Source organism: Anopheles stephensi, chromosome 3 (genome assembly GCF_013141755.1).
Source record: "Anopheles stephensi strain Indian chromosome 3, UCI_ANSTEP_V1.0, whole genome shotgun sequence".
Lineage (NCBI taxonomy): Eukaryota > Metazoa > Arthropoda > Insecta > Diptera > Culicidae > Anopheles > Anopheles stephensi.
Window position 1 is genome coordinate 44,207,476 of NC_050203.1, and position 27,277 is coordinate 44,234,752.

General features: G+C 43.9%; 2 protein-coding genes across 7 annotated transcripts; one reads left to right on the forward strand and one right to left on the reverse strand.

Annotated features, from left to right (window-relative positions):
• Positions 1-3,016: 3,016 nt before the first annotated feature.
• On the forward strand, positions 3,017-4,136 carry LOC118511013 (brachyurin-like). The gene is made up of 2 exons (XM_036053541.1): positions 3,017-3,146; positions 3,229-4,136. Exons 1-2 carry the CDS (start codon positions 3,099-3,101, stop codon positions 3,991-3,993), a joined length of 813 nt encoding a protein of 270 aa, XP_035909434.1. The 5' UTR covers positions 3,017-3,098; the 3' UTR covers positions 3,994-4,136.
• A 96-nt stretch (positions 4,137-4,232) lies between these two features.
• On the reverse strand, positions 4,233-25,313 carry LOC118511012 (dnaJ protein homolog 1). 6 transcript variants are annotated; one of them, XM_036053538.1, is made up of 5 exons: positions 25,074-25,313; positions 7,037-7,390; positions 6,742-6,964; positions 6,310-6,667; positions 4,233-5,213 (listed from the first exon to the last, which is right to left on the reverse strand). In XM_036053538.1, exons 2-5 carry the CDS (start codon positions 7,257-7,259, stop codon positions 4,977-4,979), a joined length of 1,041 nt encoding a protein of 346 aa, XP_035909431.1. In that variant the 5' UTR covers positions 7,260-7,390; positions 25,074-25,313; the 3' UTR covers positions 4,233-4,976. The 6 variants fall into 6 exon arrangements, with proteins under 6 accessions (XP_035909431.1, XP_035909433.1, XP_035909432.1 ...); XM_036053540.1 differs by lacking the exon at positions 25,074-25,313 and adding an exon at positions 24,981-25,044; XM_036053539.1 differs by lacking the exon at positions 25,074-25,313 and adding an exon at positions 14,515-14,642.
• Positions 25,314-27,277: the final 1,964 nt, after the last annotated feature.

Below are 27,277 nucleotides of genomic sequence, written 5' to 3' on the forward strand. Positions count from 1 at the left end.
GATTCTAACAAGACGCAGCACAGACGGCACTTGGTGAATTTTAAGTACCACGCAGGATGTGGCTCGAAATCAAAATCGAATGTACTTTTACAACGGATGCTCTATCGATGATCCCTTTCCGCTGGGCCGCTGGTTATGGTACGAAGAAGATCCCGTGTGTCAGATGGGCTGGGGAATCGGCTATGATTTTCTCTAGATTTCCAAAATGGGCGAATCTGTCGAAACCTGTATCAAATCACTACTGATACATCAGGGAACACGGCGGAAAGATGTTGCCGCTTCTCGGAAAAAAACCATTCGGATGTATCTCTTTTTTCGTTTTGTTTAAAGCTTTGCCAGCCTTTAGCAGCCAAACCCCGGAGTTATTGAGTGTATTATGGTAAAGCGTCATTTTCCTTCATCGCTGGAGCAACGTTCACTGTAGCAGGGCATTATTTTCGGGGCTGCATCATTTTGCATTACATAGCCACCATCGAACAGATCGGATAGAAAACCGCCAGTGAAACCACTTCACTCGCAACTATCGGCTTCCACAATTTCTCTTCAATGTAATATTAAACAATTAAGTACGAAAAATCTGCCTCTATCTCAGGCGCTCTGGATCACCACTGCCTGCGTAACATTGCTCCGTTTTACAACATACCATCAAAGACTTTTCACGACACACACACACACACACACACACACACACTGTGGTGCTCCGGCAGGCAGGCATTCCGTACTCGATATTGAGAAGGTGGAATAAAATTGTGCGTCCCTTACATTTTATTCATCGCCATTTCGCAGCAATCTGAGCAAGAACTGAGGGAACCCCACTGCGACGGGACGTCTAAATTGTCATTCAAATTAATGTGTAATGAATATATATATCGCAAGCCACTTATCAAATCAAAAGTAAGCAAACCGAAACACGGTCCGTCTGGTGGAAAAAGTAAGGAGTGGGAAGGCACGAATCAGATCGAAACGGACCGGATATAATAGAATGAACGTAAATAAGTCGCACTCGCGTATTTTTTTATATGATTCAAGAACTGAAATCCCTTGGATGCTGTACGAACGTGGAGAGTGATCTGTTTTCCTTAATAACGAAGGCTCACGGTTGATCTGATGCTTTAAATAATTGTTGCTTAAATTAAACCGATTGCTATTTACATAGTATATGAGTTTAATTTTTTTTTCTTTCCCTTTTTTCTCCATATTTCTTACAATAACACAACACAACAACGTATCATAACTTGTGCTTTGTACGAATAAACCCAAATCTATATATATATATATGCATGTTCGACAATTTGACGCTGGAAAACGATTCTCTTGAACTCGCACAGTCCCCTCGAACGACCGATGTGCAATCAAGAAAAACCTCTCAGCATACGTAGCAGCCCTGGGCACGAGGCGATCTCAAGCAGCACTCGCTCCCGATGCATCAGACATATCGTCAGCAGCGCTCGCCGGCGGTTGCTCTTTGGTCGCGGATCAACACCGAAATTCAATAAAAATCCCGTCACCAACTCAATATTTCCCTCATTCGTTCACCCACTTTTACAAATTAATGCATAATACATGAGCGCGCCACGACTTCGACAGGCAAAGCATACGTCTCGGCCCGTTCGTTCGTTCACATCTCGCATGCGGGCCTTTCTTGCCCGAAAAAAGTTTAAGTTGGTCCAATGGCCGCCCCCCAGATCCAATCCGACGATTTCCCCCCATTTCTCTTTTATTTCTGCAATCTCGAGCCTGCATACACCGCGCAACAGACGCACGAGGGATAAGGGTGCTAGAATCTTTATATTCCTTCGATATCGTTCGGTTCTTGGCGTCCCCCACCCGTTTGTTCCTTGGGTACAAACAACGCGCCAGCAAAAAGATAGGTTAAACAAAAAGGGACAAGCATGAGATTGGCATAAATTATACATTTTTCAATGTTCTAGTCCCAAGGCACTCGGGGAAAAGTGGAAACGACCTGGCGCGGTGGATGGATGGATGGATGGTACGGCAATCCAGCAACGACGCATAGCAGATTCCGGACTTTTGTTTTCCGGAGGGTGAAAGGTAACGACAATGCAAAAATCAATAATTGCCCGACGACAGTGGGAAGAATCGCATTTCTCCGAAGTCATTTAAAGATAGCAGTTAATGTTAAATAACTTTAACGCGGCTTTTTAAAGTAGTGGCCAGGTATCAACGAAGGAGATTCCAGCTCTAGATCGTGAGTTATTTTAGTCGTACTAAAATTATTCAGTTTTGTTTTATTGCAGGATCTCGTTTCGGACGGACGGTTTTTCGGCTTCCGATCAGCAGAATCGATGTGATAGGAGCGGCCTCCAAATGCTATTCCGCTTCCAAAGGGGCAAAATCCGCCACTGTTTCGTCAAAGACTCTACACATTTCGCTTTGAATGAGATATTGGTTCAGAGATTTTTTTCTTCGATTTTTTTTTTGCCTCTACTTCCGTCATTGTTCAGGACGTCTGGTGCCACCTTTGGTGCCACCACCAACAAGCTTAGCGATATTTCGGTCAATATTACAACCAGCTAATGTTTCTTGTGATTGTAATGACTCAAAACATTTCACTGTGGGTGAGATAATCATCCAGAGATTTGTTTTAGTTTTTTTTTGCCTCTACTTCCAATGTTTAGGACGTCTGGTTCGTCCACTAGCTCAACCGGGCGATAATTCGGTCACCGTGTACAATGACACACCAGGAATGATGACAATCTAGCCGGAATCAGCAGCCGTCGCGGCTTATTTTGCTGTGTTTTCCCGAGCCGGGTTTATAGACTTCTCTCCCAATAACGCTCAGATAAGAAATGAGACTTTACAAAATACTCTTAAAACCGTAGATATGAATAGATTTTACACACTGCATCTGCCTGGTCATGTAACAGCAGATTGTAGGCAGTGGTTTAATATCTTATCAAACAAATAAACCGTCACCATTAGAAGCTGATATCAAATCGATATCACAGACTACGCCTTCACAACGTAATTCAGCAATCTCTCTCGAGTGTCAGTACTGACGCACGGCACTGCTTATGTATATAAAAGAGCAACCGGTAGCACCGTAACTCAGTCGTCGGTAGTGGTCAGTACTAATCATGAAACTATTCATCGTTGTCGTTTTGGCGTGTTTGGCCGCGGCCCAGGTAAGATCCGACTCGGTACAGAGCTTACGCTGAGTGGGAGAATAATCAATAACGGTAATCGTACGAATCCTTCGTTTCGCAGGCCCGCGAGATCGGTTACCAGTCGATCGTGCCCCAGCGTGAAGCTCCTCGCAGTGCGCGCATCGTGAACGGGTTCCCGGCAACACTCGGTCAGTTCCCGTACCAGGTGTTCCTGTCTGGCCAGACCGCTGGAGGAACCCTTGCCTGCGGTGGTTCGCTCATCTCGGCCGAATGGGTCCTTACCGCTGCTCACTGTCAGGTCGGTGTCATCCAGTTCACTGTCCGTGCCGGAACGATCAACATCAACGAAGGAACCGTGCGCACTTCCAACCTGATCGTCATCCATCCTGCCTACAACGCGCAAAACCTGAACAATGACATCGGTCTAATCCGTCTGAGCGAGCCGATGCCGCTCGGTGGCAACATTCAGACTGTTGCCCTGCCGGCCGCTGACCTGTCCGAGACGTTCCTGAATCGTGAGGCTACCGTGTCCGGATTCGGACGTGTGAGCGACTCGATTCCCAATATCTCCACCACGCTCAACTTCGTCCACCTGAACATTATCTCCAACATTCAGTGCATGGGCACGTACGGTGCAGCCACCATCATCGACTCGACCGTGTGCGCCGTCGGTCGGGACGCCGCGAACCAGGGTACGTGCAACGGTGACTCGGGTGGCCCACTGACCGTCACCGAGAATGGCCAGTCCGTACAGATCGGTGTGGTATCCTTCGTCGCTGCCGTCGGCTGTGAAGCCGGATTTCCTTCCGGCTATGTGCGCACCACTCACTTCCGCGACTGGATTCGTGATCAGACTGGCGTCTAAATTCTGAATGTAACACACGCAACACCCTCCACTGCACCACTTTAGTTTATGCCCGTTTAGTGCAATCAACTAAACGTGTCACATAAACACGAGCATCTTGCACACCTTTTTTGTAATAAAAAAAACTCTCTGTACACCTTTTACAAACGGTTTCCCAGTGTTGTTTCTCGATTAATGGCCACTGCCTGAAGAAAATGATCCCTCTTTTTTCCTTCTATCATACTACCTAGCAAAACGTATTTTACTGTCAAGAGAAACAACTGACAAAGTTTAATTATTTTATTTCTATTATTATTATGTTGGCGCGAGTTCGTGGTCATAGATTAGTTGTTTCGTGAATTCCCCTCAACTTGCGAAAGGATTGTTACAGAACTTCTCAACAAGGATACACGGTTAAGCATCTCTTCCCTACTCCGGCTTCGAATAGCGTATGTTAAAGTATCAACATGATTCTTTTCACTATCGCTGAGAAATTTCCATTCCAAACGCACTGCCAGCTCACACGCACAGTCATGTGCATTAGTAAATTATAAAACCTAGCTACTGGTTTTACCTTTAACAAGCAGAATTACACGTCTACGAGAGAATTTGCCACCATTCCCGTACAGCCACTATCATTACTCTGCATTTCAACTGACGGAAGATTGTGCATGATCGCGGTGCAAAAGCTTTTCGTTTGATAGAGTTTTTGTTGTGTTCAATTTCGATCTTTAGCAACGCTAAATTACAAGTCCAAAAAAGGCTTAGCTTCGCTCGCATTGGAACAAATGAAGGTTTATGTTGCTCGCATTAGAATGGCACTATATACAAATGCTTCGAATGGCCTGCCCGCTCGATGTCGATGGTATGCTACGCATGCTCTAGTACATCACATCACAAAATGATTCAATGGTTGTATTATGATTGATGCATTTAGTCTACGTATGCAACACAAAAGGTAAATCAAACAAGTCAAACAAACGTGTGGCGCGTGAGCGTTAACACTACGAGTTGGGAAGCATATTGTTAAGCATTTCCTTTTCCGCCGTACTAAGCTTATCGGGGAATTTAATATCGAACGCTACGAGCAGATCGCCCTTTCGCGACGGTTCCTTCGGAAAGGGTAGTCCGTAGCCCTGTATGCGCTTCACCGTGTTGGGTTTGATGATTTCCTGCTTTGTACTGATACGCAACTTTTCACCTGTCATAGTGGGTACTTCAAAAATCACCCCACAGAGAGCCTGAAACGAATGAGAAAATGGAGAAGGGAAAAATTAGTACATTGTATGGTTTTAAATTTGAAAAACAAATCAGAATAGGGCGTTAAGTTGACACGCAAACACTATCAATTACAAGATCAATTTCATAACACATTGCTTTAGCCTAGCTTTTGGACTTGGTGAATATGCCTAGTACATGTGTCATATTTTAATTTGTAACACAAGGTTTCGATCCATATACAGGATTCACTCCGATAATCGTTTCAACTGGATAGTGGAATATTGAAATCCCGTTGTGGAAGGTTACAATCATACAGTGGAATGTTGCATTCAGTTAGTTCAGTTCAGTTCAGAATTTCAGCTGAGCGATTGATTTATTTCTGTCGAACTAAATTCCACAGACTGTTTGAAATAATCCTTTATAAAATGGCAAAGTTCCTTACAATATTCCACTGTTCATATGAACCATTCAATTTGAAAATGAACAGTGGAAAATTGTTCAAAAACAACAACATTTTCGTTGGCCTGGACGTAGAGACACACAAGGCAAGACCGGGGTTCAAGTCCCCAGTATTAAAGACTGACTATTTAACTTTACCCTGAAAGACCGTAAGTCCGATTAGAAGAAGCTGCTTGAACCATAAAAATATCAGTCTTCTAGCTACACAATATTGACTAATTTGAATGTTTTATATTGGTAATGTACAGAACAGTAATTTCAAGAAAAGATTCGGTTAATGCCTTCGATAAGTGAAACAACTACTAGTTTGCTCGATAGAGCTTCAGCGGCTACCAGATAAGAGTTAAACCCGATTGATCCAATTCTTTAGATTGTCTCACGGCCACAAGCTTGGTTTGCGTCCTTCATCTGTTGTATTCTCGTAATAAAAACCCACGTTAACACGATAACACGTTTCAATCAATCTGCTACCATGTGTGTTTCAATTGAATTTAAGTCGCGAAACGTAACAATAATTGTAACTCTAATAGAAAAATCTGGTTATCATAAAAGCATGTTAGCTATCATATCTTGACAACGTCGATGGTGCGATTTGATTCACAAACGGCAGTGTATAAAACCTATCGTCTATACCAGCCCCATACCAGCAACACTTACCTGTTTTAACGTTAATCGAGCGGTGTATCGAAGATCACTGCCTTCGCGGCGAAACCAGACGTGTGGTTTGTCCCGCACGATAAATACAATGTCAGCAGGTATCTTGCCCTTTGTTTGGTCGCCCTCCTTCTGGAAGGTTACCTTTGTGCCCGATTTCCACCCCGGCTTTATGGATATGGTCACGCATTTGTCCTCTTTTTTCGATGTACCGTCCGGCTGTAAGACACGGCGCGAAATCTTCATCTTCTTCACACAGCCATGATAGATCTCCTCTAGCGTAACGTACAGATCGTGCTCGATCGGAGGATCCTGAACTTTCTCCTTTTTGAGTGGCGAGTGAACATTGAACGAGTGCGACCTACAAGTAGCGCAAAAGATTAATTTTAGTATGTGTCGGTGGTGGGACCGTTCCAGTGCCACACCGCCCCATACCTAAAGGCACCGCCCAGACCGTGCCGGTTGCCCAAACCACTGAAGGGTGTGAAGAAATCGTCATCGTTGAAAATACTGCTATTGAATAAACTATCGTTGTGCATATCGAAGAACGATCCGAACGGATTGTTTGAGCCGAAAAATTGTGCAAACGTCGCTCTGGGATCTCCGTGGAACTCGTAAGTGAAATTCTGAGAGGAATTTGATGTGCCGTTCGATGCTCCTGTGGAGAAAAAAAACGTAACGGTAAGGGAATTGCCTTGCCATTCCATGCACCCTTGCGCCCAATACTCACGTCCTTTTAATCCTTCCTCGCCAAACTTGTCGTACATTTCTCGCTTCTTCTTGTCGGATAGCACTTCATACGCTTCCGCCACTTCCTTGAACTTTTCCTCCGCGTCAGGTGATTTGTTTTTGTCCGGATGATATTTCAGCGCCAGTTTTCGGTAGGCCTTTTTTATGTCCTCATCCGTGGACCCTCTCGGTATACCGAGAGTTTTGTAGTAATCCTTCCCCATGGCACCTATTTTGTATCAAATCGTCGGCACAAAGGTTTTTGTGATAACACTTTTTTACAATTTTCGCAGCGAGATTTCTGTACTGCCTCGGTTGCTACTGTGCGCCTAGTATGAATATTACGCGATTGTAGCTAAAAATGTGCAAAACAAATAACACATTAACCTTCACACGAAACAAGTAAGGTTCACAGCTTATTTAATTGCTATGGCGTAAATGCAGATCACCATTATCATCCATGTTCGAATTACGAAAATGTTTATAGGGTAGAAATGAATCATGATGAATTTGTAATGAACTCTAATTAATGCATAAGAATAAAGGACAATTGAATTCACACTCGCAAAGAAACCAGACGTATTACATCTATCGCTCTACAATCACGATATCACAACCAGTAAAATCTCTACATTTTGGTCCTTCGAACCGGATCGTGTGTCGTGACTTGTATCCTTGTACAATAGTGAATTAGGGCACTACGTGTTACCAATTCTCATCCAGTTTTGTGCAAGCCAGTTCCGGTTGTACTAGGCTTACGGTGTAGTACAATCATCGCCCCGCTATCAAGGGCACGAACATTGAGTATCCTACTCTACTGTAAAATTCACGATACCCATCCATCGTGAATTCCTTTCGAATCATCGCGTCTGTTCGTTTCAACATCCGTGTGTGGTCACTCTGCATCAAGAGATCGAAACATTCCCACGGAGTGTGCATGTATGTATATGCGTGTGAGTGTAACTTTCGTACATCGTTAGTGCTGTGCTCAGTGATAGAACAATATTGTGAACAATCATTATCACGGACCTTCCTGCCAGCCGATTACTAGTGTGTTTTTGTGTCATCCGTGCTCGCGTGTGAAAGTGAACCGCGTTCCGTCAACCCAGACTTCCGTGAACAATCGTCCTTCTCATCCGCTTTATATTTCGATAATTGTGTTAGTGGAAGCGTCGCTTTATCCAAGCTTCGGTCGACAACCTCATCACCATCGCGCGCCTATTTCATAGCGTCATCTCACCACCATCTTGTAAAGTAAAGGTGTTGTTACTACTGCAACCGTGCTAAGTGAATCGCGTACTTGGACTTGCGTACAATTTTGCATACAACAAAGCTTTCAGTGCGTATCGAGTGCGAAATATTTCATATTTCACTATGGATAAAAAAATTAAAAATGTGCTGTTGAAGAAAAGGCAATCCGAAGCATATATTGCGCGATTAGAGGATTTTATGTCGAGGTACGATGAAAATCAAGTCGATGAGTTGTCCACATGCCTAGAACAGTTGGACTCACATCATAATAGTTTCATAAACGCGATCGGGAAACTAGAGGAACTAGATGACAAAGAAGATACTATTGAAGCGTGCATCAACGATAGGTGTGATATGGACGAACGTTATAGAAAGTTGCGTGGTTTCTTCCTCAAACATAAACCAATGGAGAACCATACAGTGAACAATTCATTGCTGCTTTCGAGCACCGCAGCTCTAAACAGCTCAAGCACAGTGAACATTCGTCTTCCCAAAGTCGAGCTACCGACTTTCGACGGTGATGATACAAAGTGGTTGACTTTCAGAGATCGATTTGTTGCTATGATCGATTCTTCGCCCGAAATCCCACCGATCATGAAGCTGCAGTACTTGCTCGGTACCTTGAAAGGTGATGCTGCTCGGCCGTTCGAGCACACATCGTTGACGGCTGACAACTATGCCGTAACGTGGAAGATGCTTCTGAAACGATACGACAACAAACGCATGTTGTGTCGCGAGTACTACCGGAGACTACATTTCCTTCCATCGGTGGACGGAACCAACGTGGATGACCTGGCCTCACTCGTGGACGAATTCACGAGAAACGTGAATGGACTTCGGAAACTGGATCAACCCGTGGATTCTTGGGACGTGCCGCTGATAAACATCTTGTTCTTAAAACTGGACTCCGAATCACTATGGGCTTGGGAACGACACTCGTCAACGTCGCCTCAAGATAAGTATTCGGAACTAATCAGTTTTTTACAGGACAGAGTTCGCATTCTACGATCAACACTCAACCTGGAAAGGAGCAAGGAGCTGGTTGCGATCACGGTGGCCGGGGTGAAACACAAGTCGAGTGCCGTGGTCAAAGGAACTACATCATCCCCATCACATCGTCGTTCGCAATCCTATGCTGTGACCACAGGGCGTGAGAAGACAGTCGCAGTGAAACCAACATCGTGTTCATTGGGTTGCTCGGACCGACACCCACTGCGCACGTGCCCAGCATTCGATAGAAAGTCGGTGAAGGATCGTCGGGACATCGTGGCAAAGCTGCAGTTGTGTTTCAACTGCCTGTCAATGGATCATCAGGTTCCTGAGTGCAATTCAAAATATTCGTGTCGGTTTTGCAACGCGCGTCACCATACACTGCTGCATATTACATCACCAGCACCAACAACCACACCTTTCGGTCAACCGAATTTTCCGGCAAAAATCAGCATGTCAGCACAATCAGATGAGGTCCAGGAAGGCGACATGGTATTACTAGAAACCGCCATAATCACCATTGTAGACGACCATGGCCAGCAAATCAAAGCACGAGCGCTGCTAGACTCCGGATCTACTTCAAACTTCATCACGGAGTCATTGGCTAAACGTCTGCAAACGCCGCAGAAAAGGGTCAACATCGTCATCACTGGCATTGGGCAAGCAGTACAGCAAGTTAAAAACTCTATCGTGGCTACTATTGAATCTCAAAATCAAGAATTCAGCACTAAAATGGAATTCTTTATTTTAAGGGCACCCACATCAGACATTCCTTCGGCTCCAATTGATGTTTCTTCATGGCAGGTTCCTGACGTTACACTGGCTGATCCAAATTACCACACTCCAAGCCAGATCGATGTGGTAATTGGTGGGGAGGCCTTCTGGGAACTGCATACAGGCCGCAAACGAGCACTTGGTCCAGGCAAACCATGGCGTATGGAAACACCGTTTGGCTGGGTGGTTGCCGGAAATGCAACGCACAAGAAAACACCATCCAATAAGACTGCGTTATTGAGTGCCGCCATCGTATCAGAACCACTCGAAGCCATGATACAACGTTTTTGGGAGCTAGAAACTGTTGATGACGGACCAGCATTCTCAGTACAGGAAAATTACTGTGAGGAATACTACACATCAACAGTAAATCGAGAACCTTCGGGCAGGTACGTGGTCAGACTCCCCCGAAATGTTACTAACGGTGCAACCCTGGGTGCTTCACGAGAAATTGCGGATCGGCGCTTGCTGAGCGTAGAACGTCGATTGAGATCCAATCCTGAAATGGCGAAAGCTTACAGTGCATTCATGGAAGCATACGAAAACCTCGGTCACATGAAGAAGCTTCCCGAGCCTGTAGATGATACAATCGAACATTGTTACATACCGCACCACGCTGTCGTCAAAGATTCCAGTACCACTACCAAGGTTAGGGTAGTGTTTGATGCATCATGCAAGACCTCGTCCGGCTACTCCCTCAATGACACATTACTAGTAGGCCCGATTGTCCAAGAAGATCTGTTTTCCATCATCCTGAGATTCCGTACACATGCCATAGCTATAGCCGCTGATATCGAAAAAATGTATCGCCAAATACTACATCACCCCGAAGATCGAAGTTTGCTACGCATACGATACAGAAAATCCACCACAGACCCAATCTCTACTTATGAACTGGCTACAGTAACGTATGGTACAGCATCAGCACCCTTTTTAGCCACCAGAACACTTCAACAAATTGCACGTGATCATCAGCAGAGCTTTCCTGATGCGGTCGATCCTGTTCTGCACGATTTCTATGTCGATGATCTTCTATCTGGAGCAAGCAATATCGCAGATGTGGTAAAAAAAGTAACTCAGATAACTGCAATGCTGAATTCAGCAGGAATGGTGCTTAGAAAATGGGTATCAAACTGTCCAGAAGCATTAGAAGGCATTCCTGCAGAAAATATAGCAATACAATCCGTTCACGAGCTAGAAGATCACTCCGTCTCAACATTAGGCTTGGTTTGGGAACCAAGAAACGACGCATTTCGGTTTCAAGTAGATTTACCACCTCCACCAATGTCGTTAACCAAGCGCCAAGCATTATCATTCATCGCGAAGATCTTCGATCCACTCGGGCTACTGGGGCCCACCATAATCATTTCAAAAATGTTTATGCAACGTCTATGGACTCTGAAGAGGAACGGAACGGCGTTAGATTGGGATAGCAAGCTGCCACCACAGCTTCAGGAGGAGTGGAATCAATACCATCAAGGAATATTCCGATTGCGAGAGGTCCGAGTACCTCGATTCGTCTCACTGGTGCAAGCACGTAGCGTTCAACTACACATGTTTGCAGACGCATCACAGTCAGCTTATGGAACATGCGGGTACATTCGTGCAGAAACGAAGGAGTATGTTTCAGTACAACTAATAACGGCAAAATCTAAAGTCGTATCGTTGACAAATACGCATTCAATAGCAAGATTGGAACTTTGTGCCGCAAGGTTAGCCACACAACTCTACAAGAAGATCATCAACGCAACGAGATTCAACATCAAGGTGTATTTCTGGACTGATTCCACCACGGTACTATACTGGTTGCAATCACTGCCGAGTCGCTGGAAACCGTTCGTGGCTAATCGTGTTGCACAGATTCAACGGGACACCGACGGTATGAGCTGGAAGCACGTCCCTGGAAGGGACAATCCTGCAGACGATATCTCACGTGGTGTAAAAGCTGAGGATCTGATCAATCGACACCGGTGGTGGAACGGGCCACATTGGTTGGCACAAAATGAAAGCAATTGGCCAACGTTTATTCCGTCTAACGATGAAGGTGAATTAGCAGATGAAGAGCGGAAGGCTGCTCAACCCATCACTTGCACCACTATCGCACGAGCCTTCTCCAACACACTCTTCGCTAGGTATTCAAGTTACCACAAACTTCGCCGTGTGGTAGCATACATATTCAAATACGTGCGGTGCCTGAGAACCAAGGCATATTCTTCACAACATCCAAAGGGGTGTCGTGCCGAAAACAAACGAGATGTAGCTGATACAGATATCGTCCAAGCAACCATCACAACTGAAGATCTTCATCAAGCCGAAATCGCCCTATGTAAACTCGCCCAACAAGATACGTTCGACGACGAAATCCACGCCTTAACAACAGGAAGACAGGTATCCCGAGCATCAAGACTGAAGTGGCTGAGACCATATTTGGACGAAACAGGAGTGCTTCGGGTTGGTGGCCGGCTAGGCAACATGACAGCATCGCATTCGGTTAAACATCCCATCGTGCTAACTGCCGCCCATCCTATGGCAGTTCTCTTAGCAACAGCATATCACCTCCGGTTATTACATGCCGGACCGCAACTTTTGCTAGCAACGCTCCGACAACGATTTTGGGTGATAGGAAGAAGAAGTCTAGTGAAATCAATCTACCATCGCTGTCTTCAATGCTTCAAGGCCAAACCAACATTAATCCAACAAAGTGTTGCAGATCTACCGGAGTCAAGAGTGACCCCAACCAGAGCATTCTCCGTTTGCGGCGTTGACTACTGTGGGCCATTATTCATCAAATCAAATGTTCGGAATCGCGGTCCAAGCAAGGCGTATATTGCAATTTTCGTCTGTTTCTCAACCAGAGCTGTACATATTGAATTGGTGAGCGATTTGACAACAACCGCATTTCTATCAGCACTTCGTCGCTTCGTAGCACGCAGAGGAATGGTGAAGGAGCTGCACTCAGATAACGCTACAACGTTTAAAGGAGCAGCAAATGAACTACATCGTATCTACAAAATGCTGAAGCAGAATGAGGAAGATCGTAAATCCATCTTCAATTGGTGTGCGGAGAACGGCATGATATGGCGTTTCATACCACCGCGAGCTCCCCACTTCGGCGGGCTCTGGGAAGCAGCGGTCAAGTCAGCGAAACATCATTTACTGCGAACCATAGGGACAACAAGTATAACCTACGAAAATATGCTTACATTGTTAACACAGATCGAATCCTGTTTAAACTCGCGACCCTTAGTTCCAATGTCAGAAGATCCGTGTGATCTTGAAGTGCTCACACCAGGCCATTTCCTCATCGGAGGTAACATGCAATCTGTTCCCGATATTGATTACACTAACATTGCGTCTAATCGTTTAAACGAGTATCAGTTAGTGCAACGCTATGTACGATCTATTTGGCAACGATGGCAAAGGGAATATACACAACAATTACAAGCACGATCGTCGTTCGGTAGCAGGTCAGTAGTTGAGCTTAAAGAAAATCAGTTAGTCCTTATACGAGAAGATAATGCTCATCCCACCGAGTGGCCAAAGGGGCGCATTGTTAAACTCCATCCCGGCAAGGACGACGTCATCCGTGTCGTCACTTTACGAACGGCACCTGACAAGTACATCGTGCGACCGACAGCACGACTAGCATTGTTACCTACTACCTCACCTGAATAATAATTCGAACACGTTTGTTTATTAATTACTCTAAAGAATTTCATTCTTGGTGGCCGGAATGTTCGAATTACGAAAATGTTTATAGGGTAGAAATGAATCATGATGAATTTGTAATGAACTCTAATTAATGCATAAGAATAAAGGACAATTGAATTCACACTCGCAAAGAAACCAGACGTATTACATCTATCGCTCTACAATCACGATATCACAACCAGTAAAATCTCTACAATCCATTATATCCGACATTCTTAATACTATAAGTAAAGAGAGATTTTAAATCATTTTTTGGTTTTTGGATTAAGGTCCGTTATTTCACATGATTACAAACACCTCACCAGGTATGTTGTGCATTTTTGTGCATTAATTTTTCACTAGTAAAATCGCATTAGACTGGACAACGGTTATTTGTGGGAATTATCCTTTCCTAAATTGTCACTTTCACTTAAATCATGGTCCTGCGTAACACTTTTTTGTACCAGAACCGATGAGTTGAGAACATCTCTCACATCTCTGCTTCAGACCGCTGTAATTGCTCAGGTGTATTTCACCACTATTCTCGAGGTGCTGCATGCGTGACGTAGATGCTGATGACGTCGTTTGGTGCGATATGACAATATAATAAACGAGTAGAGAAAACAAAACAAAATCTTTCACTGAAATCACTTTCACTTAGTTGGCGTTCAAGCAAACCAACTGGACGGACGATCCATTGTTAAATGGCCAAAGTTGTAACACTACTCCTTGCTACAGATAAATTACGGAAACAAGTAGAGCAAAAATACTCACTGGAATTGCAACTGAACATGTCCGAGGTACGGTTCACAAGGAAAGTACTAAACTCGTACTGCGTGCATATATCTGCTTATAAACAGAACACACGGTTTCATCGCCGCCGATTAAACTACCACACACTACCCAACCGCGTGCTACACTTTGTGTATGCGTAGACGATGTACTAAAATACTAACACCGTAACGTACGTATGGTTCATACATTCGCGCCTGTGAACCGCTTATATACGTTCTGCGCATGCTATATCACGAACCGTATTTTTCATTCTACCCAACGCGTTCGACCCGCTCCCGTAATAAAGTGTGTGAACTAACAATGCACCACCATCAACCAGCCAGCCAGCCAGCCAGCCAGTCAGTCTGAAAGATGAGCCCGAAGTTCTGAAACCACTTCGCCACGGTCAACAGATTCGGTGTCGCACAGTCCTCGAAAGTGTTCATCCAACTCGCACAGTTATTTTATTCGCACCTCTGCTGGGATCGGTCGAGGATGATTCAGGGTTACTTGAAACGAGCCGTGCCCTGTGTCCAACGATTTCGAGCTGGATTGAAGTGAACAGCGATTTGATTCTCCTTGGTTTTGTACGAACTGGCACAGTTTCATGGCACAGTTCAGACAGTACATCAGGTTCAAGATCAAGACAGCACGTTCGGCTGCGGAAAAATAAGCGTATTCGGTTGTCTTTATTGCCCCCGCGTCTGAATGTCTCTCACCTCTTATTTTAATGCGCACCAATCTTTTGTTAACGCTGTGCATACCGTTGCCATTCACTGAACAACGAAGGCGAAGGTTGTGATTCAACTTGTCATCAACTTGTTGTACATTGAATTCTCCACACCACAGCCAGGTCGTTCGTTGCACCGGGATAATTGAAATCCGTCTCGTTTTTTATATCATTAACCTTGTATAGTATTCATTTACTGGAATGTGCTCTTTTATATGAATTTTGGTATATTTATTTATCTATATCTCTAGTAAGAAGGCTTAACGCCGTATTGACAACATCGCGCGTGATGACGAATACAAGTTCATATAAATTAACAAGGTATTTCCTCCCTGTTATTTTGCCTTATCCCGGGCATTTACGAAGCGCGCGTGTGGCGTGGCGAAGTGGCGAAGAGATTTTAACATAGTTTGTGAAATTGTTAAATACTCCTGAATATCTTAGTTCGCATACGTTGTTTAAACCATTACCGTGCCCTATGTTTAAATTAAATATTATTTCTCTCTCTTGGCACTCCAACTTTGAAAGGTCCTGGCCGGTAGTCAGCTCTGCGTACGGGGAGGCAGTTCGAGGGATTTTTTTAAATTAATATTTGCCTAATGCTCTCTTCCAACCAAAAATCAATCCAAATTTAACCATATTAGCACTACAATCGCGAGAGGTCACATGATTTGATTGTGGAGTAGCTGGATAGGCAGTCCCACGTAAATAAGATAAATGCAGACGAGATTTGATACCATTAAGAACTGGTCCCACTGGTACCACCGGGGGGCCCGGTGGTAGAAGCGACTGCGGCGCCGATCTTCACACGGCAGGACCGGAGTTCAAGTCTCATCTGGGCCGTTCTCCCATAGTGAGGACTGACTAAGAAATGGCAGGCAAGACCTAAGACGTCGTTAGGCCAAGAAGGAAGAAGAAGAACTGGTATCTCTTGTCAAACTAACAAAGCCGCCTTTACTTACTATTACATTACTATTATACGTTTGCCTGTTCCGTGTAGTACACGGAGTTATCAATGTATTTGAATTATTTTATTTCTAATTCTAGTTGTTTGTTGTCACGATTTTGTAATAGTTGCCCCATTTGTTGTGTCGATTTCAATTACCAACCCTATCTGAATTTCATTAGGACGCTCTGACGGATTTTGTCAGATACACTGAGACAGGTGGCATCTATTCGTTCAGTAGCAGACCTACCAGAAATTGATGTGAGTTCCAATTGCTAGAAGGATAATTAAAAATAATGCATTTGATGATAATCACAATCGCATTACCGTTGCTCTAGCCACACACCATTTACGATACGAGTGCAATTATATATGAATAATTGTGTTGCCTGTTCCGCCGACCAGCAAATAGTGTTACGAAAAGTGTAAATTTGATTTTACACCACTCGTAGCATCTTTCATACCATAAGAAGCTGTTGTACTGGTGAGCTCCAGGCTGGGCCAGCAGCGCCTGAGTCTTCTACATCGCTCAATCGGGCACTGTCCGATATTGTTTGCTCGGCAATATGTCATAAGTTATTGCCATATGGCACTGCTTCACCGCGGGGTGACGAGTTGCCTTTACCATATCGGTCAATAGATATGAATGATAATCCAACACACGCTGCCATATTGGTAAGCCGTTCGGCGAAGCCAGTCAGTGGAGTAGCTGGTAAGACGATTTAACAAAAATTCGTTTTTCTTGCTGGGATTTGCAATGTCCGACAAACGTGAACGTGTCAGCCGTCGTGGTAAATTTAGTGAAACAAGTTTCATGTCGATGCGATACAAGCCGCCAAGAAAGGACCACAGAGCAATTCGCGAGCTAATTTTGATTGCTCCGAAGAGTGAGGGCAATCTCTCAGCGCCAATAGTTGCAACCCTACGGACGCACAACCATAGTTTGAGACTTGGTTAATTAAACCAAGGCATCCAACTTGTCTTTCAGATCTAGAAATGTAGCTACTTCTGTAAAATCGCCTGATAATGTTGCTATGCAACCCCGTTCTCACGGATGCCTTGTTGTCTACCAAAAAAAATAAAAAAAAAAGGAGGCCACACATGCACAATGCTACTACTAACAGGCCACATACAGAATTAACACTTAGTATCAATATAAACTACTACCTAAAATTTGATTTTTTTTTTATCTGTGGAGTTTAATCCGAAAAAATATTTATCTATTATATCCCACGTATACAATGGAGCTGTAACTCCAGCTTTAAATAAAACGTTAAGGGATGTTCATAAGGCGCAAGCCGAGACCTCTCGAGGCTCTCGAGTACCAAGGGAGAGAGATTGAGTCTTAATTGTTGCTATTTATAACCGTATTCTTAGTAAAACCCAAACCAGAACAACAACAAAATCTGGTAAAGCAATTTTAAGCGCATCTTAGCTACAATATTCACAAAAGTACCCGCGTTCAAAAAAATAGGACAGAAACTTATCGAAACCTGCAGTAACGGACATGCATTGTAAAGCATGCCGGTTTTTTTCGACGCATCGTGTGATATCAAACTGGCAAAGTGCAATTATGCAAATTTTCATCGCTTTATAAGTCTACAAACACGTCAATTATGAACATTATTTCATCGCCAGACGCGAAAACAGTGCGACAGCGCTTACAACCCGCAGGAAAGGCAATAATTGAAGATCATCTACTAAAACAGCCTTTAAAAATGACCATCACCAGCACCAGCGTAAGGCCGCCAAGCTGCCATTTCGCTCGTGCTGGACGTCGCGGGAACCGATTTGCGAGCCCTGAATCATCAGCCGACTACGTGCAGACGGACTCTCCGCAAGCCGGCTGGCTGAAAACACTAAACTTCTTTCGGCTCGACCTCCCCAAAAAGGAAACCAATCACACCTCCCCGAAAAAGAAGCGGACTCCGAAGACCAAATGATCCCCACGCTACCTTCATGATCGTGATATGCCTGCCATACGGCAACTGGAACGCGACGGAACGACGGCGCACACCAGATCGGATTGGGCGATCGAACAGCATGACTACATGTCTCGCTATTTCGAGCGGACCCGTTTTTGTTCCCTTTCGCCTATGACTCCTGGCCGGCCCGGTTAAAAGATGCTAGTCGAACCGAAACGGCCGGATCGGATCTGTTCAGTATGGTTTGTCGATCACATGTACGGACGACGCACGCATAAGTGTGGAACATATCTACATGCAATTATCATGTGTTTGTGCATGTCTGTATGCGAATTCTGCTGTTTGACACAAAATCGATTGTGAAGATGTTGACCATAAATGGTAACGGAATTTTTAGTGTTGCATCGCGTCACCCTGGCCTCTTCTGGTACCGTGGCAGCAGCAGCAGCGCGGCCACGGTCGTAACGCTTGCGCACACCAAAAACTCGTTCACCACCACCTTTGCGCGTTGTGCTGCGGCAGCGCCGTGAGTTACCCTTTCATAAGCCGGAGTAGGTTCTACGATGGCAATATCACAGCATATCACTGCATCCGTGCCAGATGCGAATAAGCAAACGAGCCAAACGAGCGAAGGCGAAGAAATGAACAAGGTTTTGATCGCTATCGCCGCGCTGCTACAAGTGCGAATACATATCAATTAGCAGAAGGGCTTCGGTCACTACATACCAACGCACCTTATTGATGCATCGCCAAAGGACGGGCTCGGAGCGCACTTGCCTTGCCAGGTGTGCAATACTTCCATTAACGATCGATGATATGTTGCAGCAAACAAGCATATCTCGACTGCCGACTCGCCACCGCCTCTTCGGCAAGCCAGCAAACAACAACAAGTTGTGCAAACAAATCAGATCTGCGGACAATTTGTTGCAGCGTCTTATGGGTATCTGCTGGACTGCATCCCACTTGCCCTTAAAACGACGCACTAAAACAGCGTCTAACGTCGCTCAATGCTACCGTGCATGTGAAGAAAAAGTCAACCTCCGTAATGGTGCAGCCCTTCCCTGTGCCCTCGTGTAAATGTGACATAATTTGGTATTAGTTTTACACCTTTAGTCGTTAGCTAACTACTGGTATTTATTTATTCAGATTTCTTTTTTTAGATTTATGGAGAAGTGTTGCTGCTGTTACGAACGTTCCCTCCGGACTATCGTTTGAATTAAAACATATGCTTAGTCAAATGTTAATATATTTATGGAGCCATATCTGCATGTACAGGGTTTCGAATCATATTGGTTTTTTTTTCGGAAAGTCGCAATCATTCAATGGAATGTTGCATTCAGTTAAGGAGGGGGGGGAGGATGTGCAACTCGGCTCCGATACTATGCAATGAGCTATGGAATTTCTACCGGACGTTGGTTAATAACTGGTAAGGTTCAAATCTCATCTAGACCGTTCCCCATATAAAAGGACTATTCACTACTATCCGACTATGCGGTAACAATAACGTCTAGTAAGCCAAAAATGGTAGACATGACCTAAGTAAGAGCTCGTTGGGCTTGTAATGCACGTTTGCACCGGTGTTACGCAAAAAAATTGAGAGAATATGTTGTGTTAATTACCATCTCCTTAAAGTTTCATTGTATGACTGTCACTTTCCGCAACGAGATTGTTATTTTTCTCTAGCCAGTTTCCGCATTGCACCGAGTGATTTACATGATTTAGTTCCATTACATGATTCGAAACACAGTATTTTACCAATAGTAGTGCCCACTTAAGCGTTAAACCTCTTAGTTGATTTTATCAAGTGTTTTGCTTGATAAATGATAAATGATCTTTCATACTATTTTACTAAGTCCTGCTTCATTAACCACACATTATTTAATATTACTTGAAATATATAATAAACATCTATGTAATAAATATCTAAAAAATTGAGTTCCTGGGTTCAATTTGCATGTAAAGAACACATGGCTCAAATGTACCAATGACATGTGTATGCAACAAATAAAGCAAGATAACATTTTTTTTTTTTTCACATGTAAACCATTCACATTGTATACAGAGAGTTTAATGACTGTACCATATTTCGGTATCACTGTTCTGTACCATCCGAAACGTGCATATGAATGTGAGAAAGTGTTTTTTTCAATTGTTTGACTACGTACGGTAAGCATTCCGGCAAAATGTACTGGACCACTTATCCGTTCTCACGTATACCAAAGGTTAATCCATCCGTGACGTTACGGTACGAAAAACATCGCACTGCTTCACTCGCCCTGCTATTCTCTGCAAGCGCTGGTAACAAATGCACTGGCAACATCGCTGCCGTCATTTGGTCTGCGCTTTAGCCGTGTTTTTTGCTTTTGTTCGTTTCTATATTTTTTGTCCATTCTTCCACACTCAAGTGTCTTCCATTACGAACGAATCGGTTGTACTTTCAGGAAATTTTACGGATGATATTAGCTCTCCGACGAATGGCGGTGCATTTCACCGTCCGAACGAGCTGCACAACTCTGCCATCTCTGCGTGCCGTGGAATAAACCCAGTATCCTGCTATCCAGTAAGTATCCAACGTTCGTTTAAGCATCCACAGTTGTAATTCACATGACTATTGAACATGTGGCTGAAGTCAGAATCAATAAACCGTCCTATTAGCGCTTCTGATCCAACACGACATTTGCATGAAACATCCCGGAATGGTGGTTAACAGCTGAACGTACGTACACTACACACTACAAAGTAATACACTACATATGGTGCTTTGTTTAAACAGCATTGAAAATTTCGCTATTAGCACCATTTAACAAACCGGTATTTTGCAAACTAAAAATACTGTAGGACAAATGATTGATTGACAATGTTGAACATTGCAAATCGAAAAGGCAGCTCTATCTTGTTTTTTTTTTCATAAGGGACGGCCTGACCATATTGCTGTCTTGATTCTTTTTTTCAAATGCAGCACGATATTCATTGGGTTTTTTTCACCGGTGTCAATCAAACTTAAAGCCAACAAAACTCAAACAACATGACAACATAATCCGAGCTAATCACGATCCATTCTCCTATCAAATCTCTGATCTGACCATATCCGCGTACTACTATCTTGTAGCATGTCAGCCACGGTTGCTCAAATATATGCACGCTTCAACAGGTGCCATACTAATATTTGATGCATCGTAAACATTATTGTCCTATGACATGCTACATTTGTACCACCAATTAGCGGAACGGCGGGCATAATTTGATGGGCATTATCTCAAGCTGTATCAAAGCGTGTCAGCTCGAATTTCGAGAGCAATAATTTATATGAAACATTACTGAAACCTTAATTGGTAAGAAGTATGTCTAGTTTAGCCATTATTTTGCCCAGCCGGCTTGACTTAGCGGAGAAGCTATGATCTTTGCTTTTAAGTAAAACTAGGGCAACTGTACCATTTTAAGGCAGTGGACATATTTTTGACAGGTGAACAAACAATTAATAAAAACATTCTTTCAACTGTTTGAAAAGCAAAACACCAATGTTTGTTCTTCTGAAGCTACTTGAAGTGTGATTTTTCTGAACGAAAAATTTAAACAGGTTAAATTGTGATTTCCTACAATTCCCATCTGTTTGATTTAAAGCAATTTTTGAGATCCTACTAATAATAAATATTTACTACTTTTCATCAAGAACATGAGCCCTAATCTAAAACAGGGTTTCATTTTAGAACTCTTGCTCTAACTTATTACAATTTTTAGGCTATATAACATTCTTCATTCGTATTGGCGAAAATAAAAATACCATCCGCCGAAAATAGGAACATTATACACACAACGAACATTAAAAAATATATAGACGCATTTATTTATTAAAATGCAATCTCTCAAGTTTACTAACAAGAAAATAAAAAAAAAATCTAAAAGACCTAAAATATGTGTAACTTGCATTCGACAGTGGGTGCGACTGATATAAATCCTTGTGAAAATAGTTTTCAAAAATAAACCACCCATAAAATATTACTTCCACAAAAATATTAAACGCCAAAACAATTCACCAGTCAAGATCATGTGGTGTACAGCAGCGCTGTTTGGGTGAGAAGAAGGAAAGCACATTCGGGTCAAGGTTATCAAGAATGCATATTTTTCTCACAATGTCCTACAGACACAATACTGCCCCTCCTCATGCGAGCGACGTGGTGGCATTACATCGACGGACGCTAGTAAGGAGTGCATGCAACACATCGTTTTTTGAAGTAAGCTTTTTCAACTATAGCAAACTTTTAGCTTCTGTACGTTAAATAGAGTGATTAAATACTGTACATAACAAAGTAGTAATCGATGTATTTATCATATTTTCTATGCCACGTACTATTCGACTACATGGTTTTGGCTCTTCACACTTTTTTCTAGGGACAATGTGGTGACCACTACAAGATACAAAAGGTGCATTTAAAAGTGTGAATGTAGCCAGTTTAATCTATTCCCATGTCGAAAAAGTTAGCCACCCTACAAACGTTTAACGTTTGCACGTTTGATAGATGCTGTAATTGTCATCGTATATACTAGCGATGAACGTATGACAGATGTCGCATTTAAAAATATGTCCATGCGTGGCAAACGCGGGTGTGCAAAACTGGAAGCAGGCGCCAACACACACACACACACATACACACACACACTCACGGTGGATAAGCAATGCTCATTATTACGATCTAAGATTCTGACCCAAGTTACGCATTCGCGGTTTGCTGTTACTATTACTATGACTGCCGCAGCCACCACTAGCATCGCTGGCGTGATGCTGATTCTTGCTCCACAAACACCATCACCGGTCATTTGCCCGCGTGTAGTGCTGGGGCGAGAGAAAATGAACGATTTCCAAAAATAAAACTCGCCCTGAATTGTAAGGTTACCTTTGGTCTGGTCATAATTTTAAAGTTTTTTTTTGGTACTTTTTACTTTTTCCCGCCTTGTCGTTTGTTGGCTTCTCAAAATTTAGCTTGGAAACAGTCTATACGGCCCGTCGTTTGTACAACCACACCGAATATCTTTAAGAAGCTGTGTGTTTTTCGGTCAGCTCCGACCGTGGGAGTATACCGACACACACATAAGCACACGCACACGCATACCAACATGACGAAGAAGGTTGAAATCACCAGCTTGTTTGGCGGTCAGCCCGTTTGCCAGAATGCTAAGCAGCCAATAAGCCGCGGAACGCAATCCTCGGCGCGTGAATTGCTTTTTTCCACGCACACCGCGTAGTTGAATATGCGAATCAATAACCATCGTCGCCCAAAATCGGCTGAATCGGCGCAAGTGAAGCGTCCCAATACGTAGCGAATCAGTGCGATCGTTGGCGGGGATCGCGATGCGTGCGCTCAGGCCACGATCATGCCTCTCGACACAAATCATCTGGACACGCCACTTAAACTCAATCATAATCGGCAGCAGCATTTGAGACCATCAGAGATGCTCAACACAAACGTTATTATCACATTGATTGAAAGACTGGTTCAGATAAACATGCACGATCCCAGAGGGGTTCGCATATGATAAAGATGGGATTGGTTCTAAATTTAGCTCCGTCGCTTCGTTTCGCGCTACCTAAAAATAAAATTATGCCTAACTTTAGCGTGAATCACATCGATTAGGGTCAGCCCGCCCTGACCTGAGAGCGCCCCTGAAATTCTCTGTCAATAACAAATTGCAGTTTGTCGTGATGGGAAGAGGCAGGAGTCTTCTCAGATCCTCCAGCAATGTACAGGCTATTTTCAACCAAATCGTAACATTTCTACACCCCACGTGACACAAATACACGGTGTATTTCATAAAACGGATTACCCTGCAAAGGAACGTTCGACTAGCTTGTGGGACACAGTAGAAGACGCATAAAAATCTAAACCTTCAATCAACTACAGTAACCGCATGACATCATCTGTAGTGTTGAAAAATGTTATCTTTCGCTTATGGAATGTTTTACAATGTTTCTTTTTGCACTTGTTTAACATTAGATGGTCCAATCAGCAATCACCACCAGCTGGGTAACACGGGAAAGAAGACACACTTGGTAGTAATGTAAAGCATAATGCATCCTTGGAACGAAAGACACCCTTCATCGCGACAAACTGAACTGGCGGTGACCCGATCGGTCTGGGCGTAGTGTATGTTACCTTTTTTGAAGCCGAAAGTGACGTAGGCTTTTTGACTCGCGTCACGGAAGAGCGTACCACCGCTGGCACCTCTCTGTGGCGGCGTTGGAGCAGGTTTTGGCAAGGCCAAACGATCACGTCACACTGCGAACCAGTCAACCCGACTGGTCCATAGTGCCTTCGCGCGTATGCTGCTTTTTTGCGTCGGAGCCGTACGGTTGATTTTGAAATTGCCTATTCGGATGACCGCTGCCGCGAAAGATTCCCGATTAATCTACTACAAACGTTCGGAAGCGATGCTTGGGATGGTTAATCTCTTTCGCATCACCACGCAGAGTAAGCGCAAATCGGCGGCTTAAAATGGACAATCACATCACACATCAGAGGCACCATCCACAACACACCACACACCGCAAGACACCACTTCCCGTACGATCAGCCCTACCTGTAGGCGCAACATTCGTATCACTGATGCTATACAGTGGCTGATTGTATTTTACCACCAAGGTCCCGGCGAGCCAGCCGTATTCTTACAGCACATACAAAGAGATCCCGCACACAAGAATCACTCGATCAGAGGGCAGATTTGTCCTCTGGAGATGCAACGATCCTCGCCGTCGCCAGCCAACCTTCACACAAAACCTGCGTGGGTAGCTTTGTGTTTGTGAAGCGTACGAAACTTGCTCTTCATCGACGGTTTTGTAACACACAATTGTGAAACGGTTCGCAATTCTCACCGCAACGAAAGCACGACACTGTTCCTTCGATTAAGGGGTTAAAACAAAACACATATTTACATACTAAAACATAAACATAACCAAATCACCCACCGATCAACCGATAACTCTCTTTCTCTCACGCCCTCGTTGCGGTTCGCTAACGCGCTAGACACTGTTGATTATCGCCGCCGCAATGGAAGCTGGAGGATGAGACATGCAAAACCCTCTCAGGCCGCACCCGCACGCAAAGAGAGTGAGTGAAACACTAAATGCGAAACACGCACTGCGACTAAGCCAGTTTTCGAGCATCAGACTTCTGCCCGTACTTGAAGGTGGCCAAGTGGTGGCGAGCGAATGCAGGTTTCGATTCGAATCGTCACGATCGAAACGATGAACGTTCGTCACGACGGTGTAGCGTTCATTCGTTCCGTTCATTAAAAATATTCATTACTATTTCCACGGATGGACGTTAACTAAAGCGTCTGATATTTTATCCTCACTGCGAACAAACACGATCTTGAGTTTTTTTACGAATGCAACATACCGATAACTAATCAGTTTGATTACAATAACAGTTAGCTTCTGTGGTGATCCTCAAACCCGCTCAGGATGTTCTGATCTATTCATTAGCACAGTATTGAAAATTAAGACATATAAATTATCACATTCCATCCTCCGGCAACATCCGGCACCGGTTTAAAATTTTCACAGGCACCAACGTTTCATTTCACAATTAATAAAGACAACAAATGAAATGAATGATTGATTAAAATTTCAAAAGTGAAAGAAGACGACATTCATTTCAAATTTTTAAACAACGTTCATGATGACCTTTCGATCGCGACGATCGAAGAAGTCAAAATGAACAAGCATGGATGAACAGCGGCTAGCTGCTCGTTCGTGTCAGCTAAGAAGGGTGAATGCTGGGAATGAATGTCCACCGGAGCATGCGTGCGTCGAAAAAAAAATCGTACCGAACCGGACGGAAAACGAGAGTAACTCCAGTGCGCAATGTAAACATTAGTCATCATGAATGCAGAGCAAAACAAGAGAATATGGGTAGTGGTCTTGTGAAAAGAGAACATTGCAGGGGTCTCTTCGGTTTGCTTTAAAACAACAATTTTGAAAGCAGAGAACATGATCGAACCCCTCACCAAGCCAGCGTCAAACAAACACGATGGTCTAGATGGGTTTTAAACGCAGCGAAGAAATTAAAACGACTTACATTTATTTCGCATTTGCATACATTTTGTTATTCGCACAGATCCCAAAAAACCCAGCAATACAAAGCACCACCACCACCAAGCAGAGAGGTGACAAACTCACGCAAGTCCGCTATCGGCTAGCATGTCTCGTGATTGCATCATTTGCGGTTCGCTCGTACTCACCACTCGTACCACACGCAATGGAGCGGCAAGCCGTTGAGAAAGAACCTACTCTACTCTTAAACTTACTTTCCACTCACCTGCTCAAATAACCGGTTGCGCACGACGCATCCAAATGGCTTCGTTTGTGCGCATTGCATCGAAACACGATGAAACGACCACCAATTACACTTCTGTCAGCAGAACCTTACTGTGTACGTAGGATCTGAGTGAAAATAAAAATACAAAATATGACGTATTTTTGAATGGGTGGTATTTTTAGAAACATTTCACCTTTGCGCATCCAGTGCGTTTACTTCACTCTACCGCCAGGTAGTAAACAAATGGTACACCTATGATGGTTGCGAGCACGGAAACAATTGAAAATTTCAAAACTCTTGCAATGAGTCCATATCCATGGGGTGCAGTTGAAGCATTGAAAGCATATATGCAATGTAATAAGTGTGTAGTTCGGAACCTAAGAACCACATCCTTCCAACTGTGGATGAAACAGCTTACCAACATCCTCCTTAGCCGTACTCTGAAAGATGGTAAGGTTCGTTGTTTTTATTTGGCCATTTGGAACTGTGGGATGTTGTATAAAACAAAATTAGCCAACAAAATCCAAGTGCTTCAGTGACCGGGCAGGTGTTAGACTTGAATGTGACGCATGTTGCTTACTTACTTACTTATCCGGCGCTACAACCGCTTCACGGTCTTGGCCTATTGCAACAATCCTCGACACCGCTCACCGTCCAGCACCTTCGTCTGCCAATCAATTATCCCGGCCATTCTGGCGGACGCATCAACGCCATCGCTCCATCTCAGTTTGGGAGACCACGCCGCGCCTCCTCTGCGTGGACCACCCGACAGGCTCTCTGTGAACGGCCTAGAAGGACTTTACGGGCTGGGTCGTCCGGTGTCATTCTCATGTCGTGAATAGCACACCGG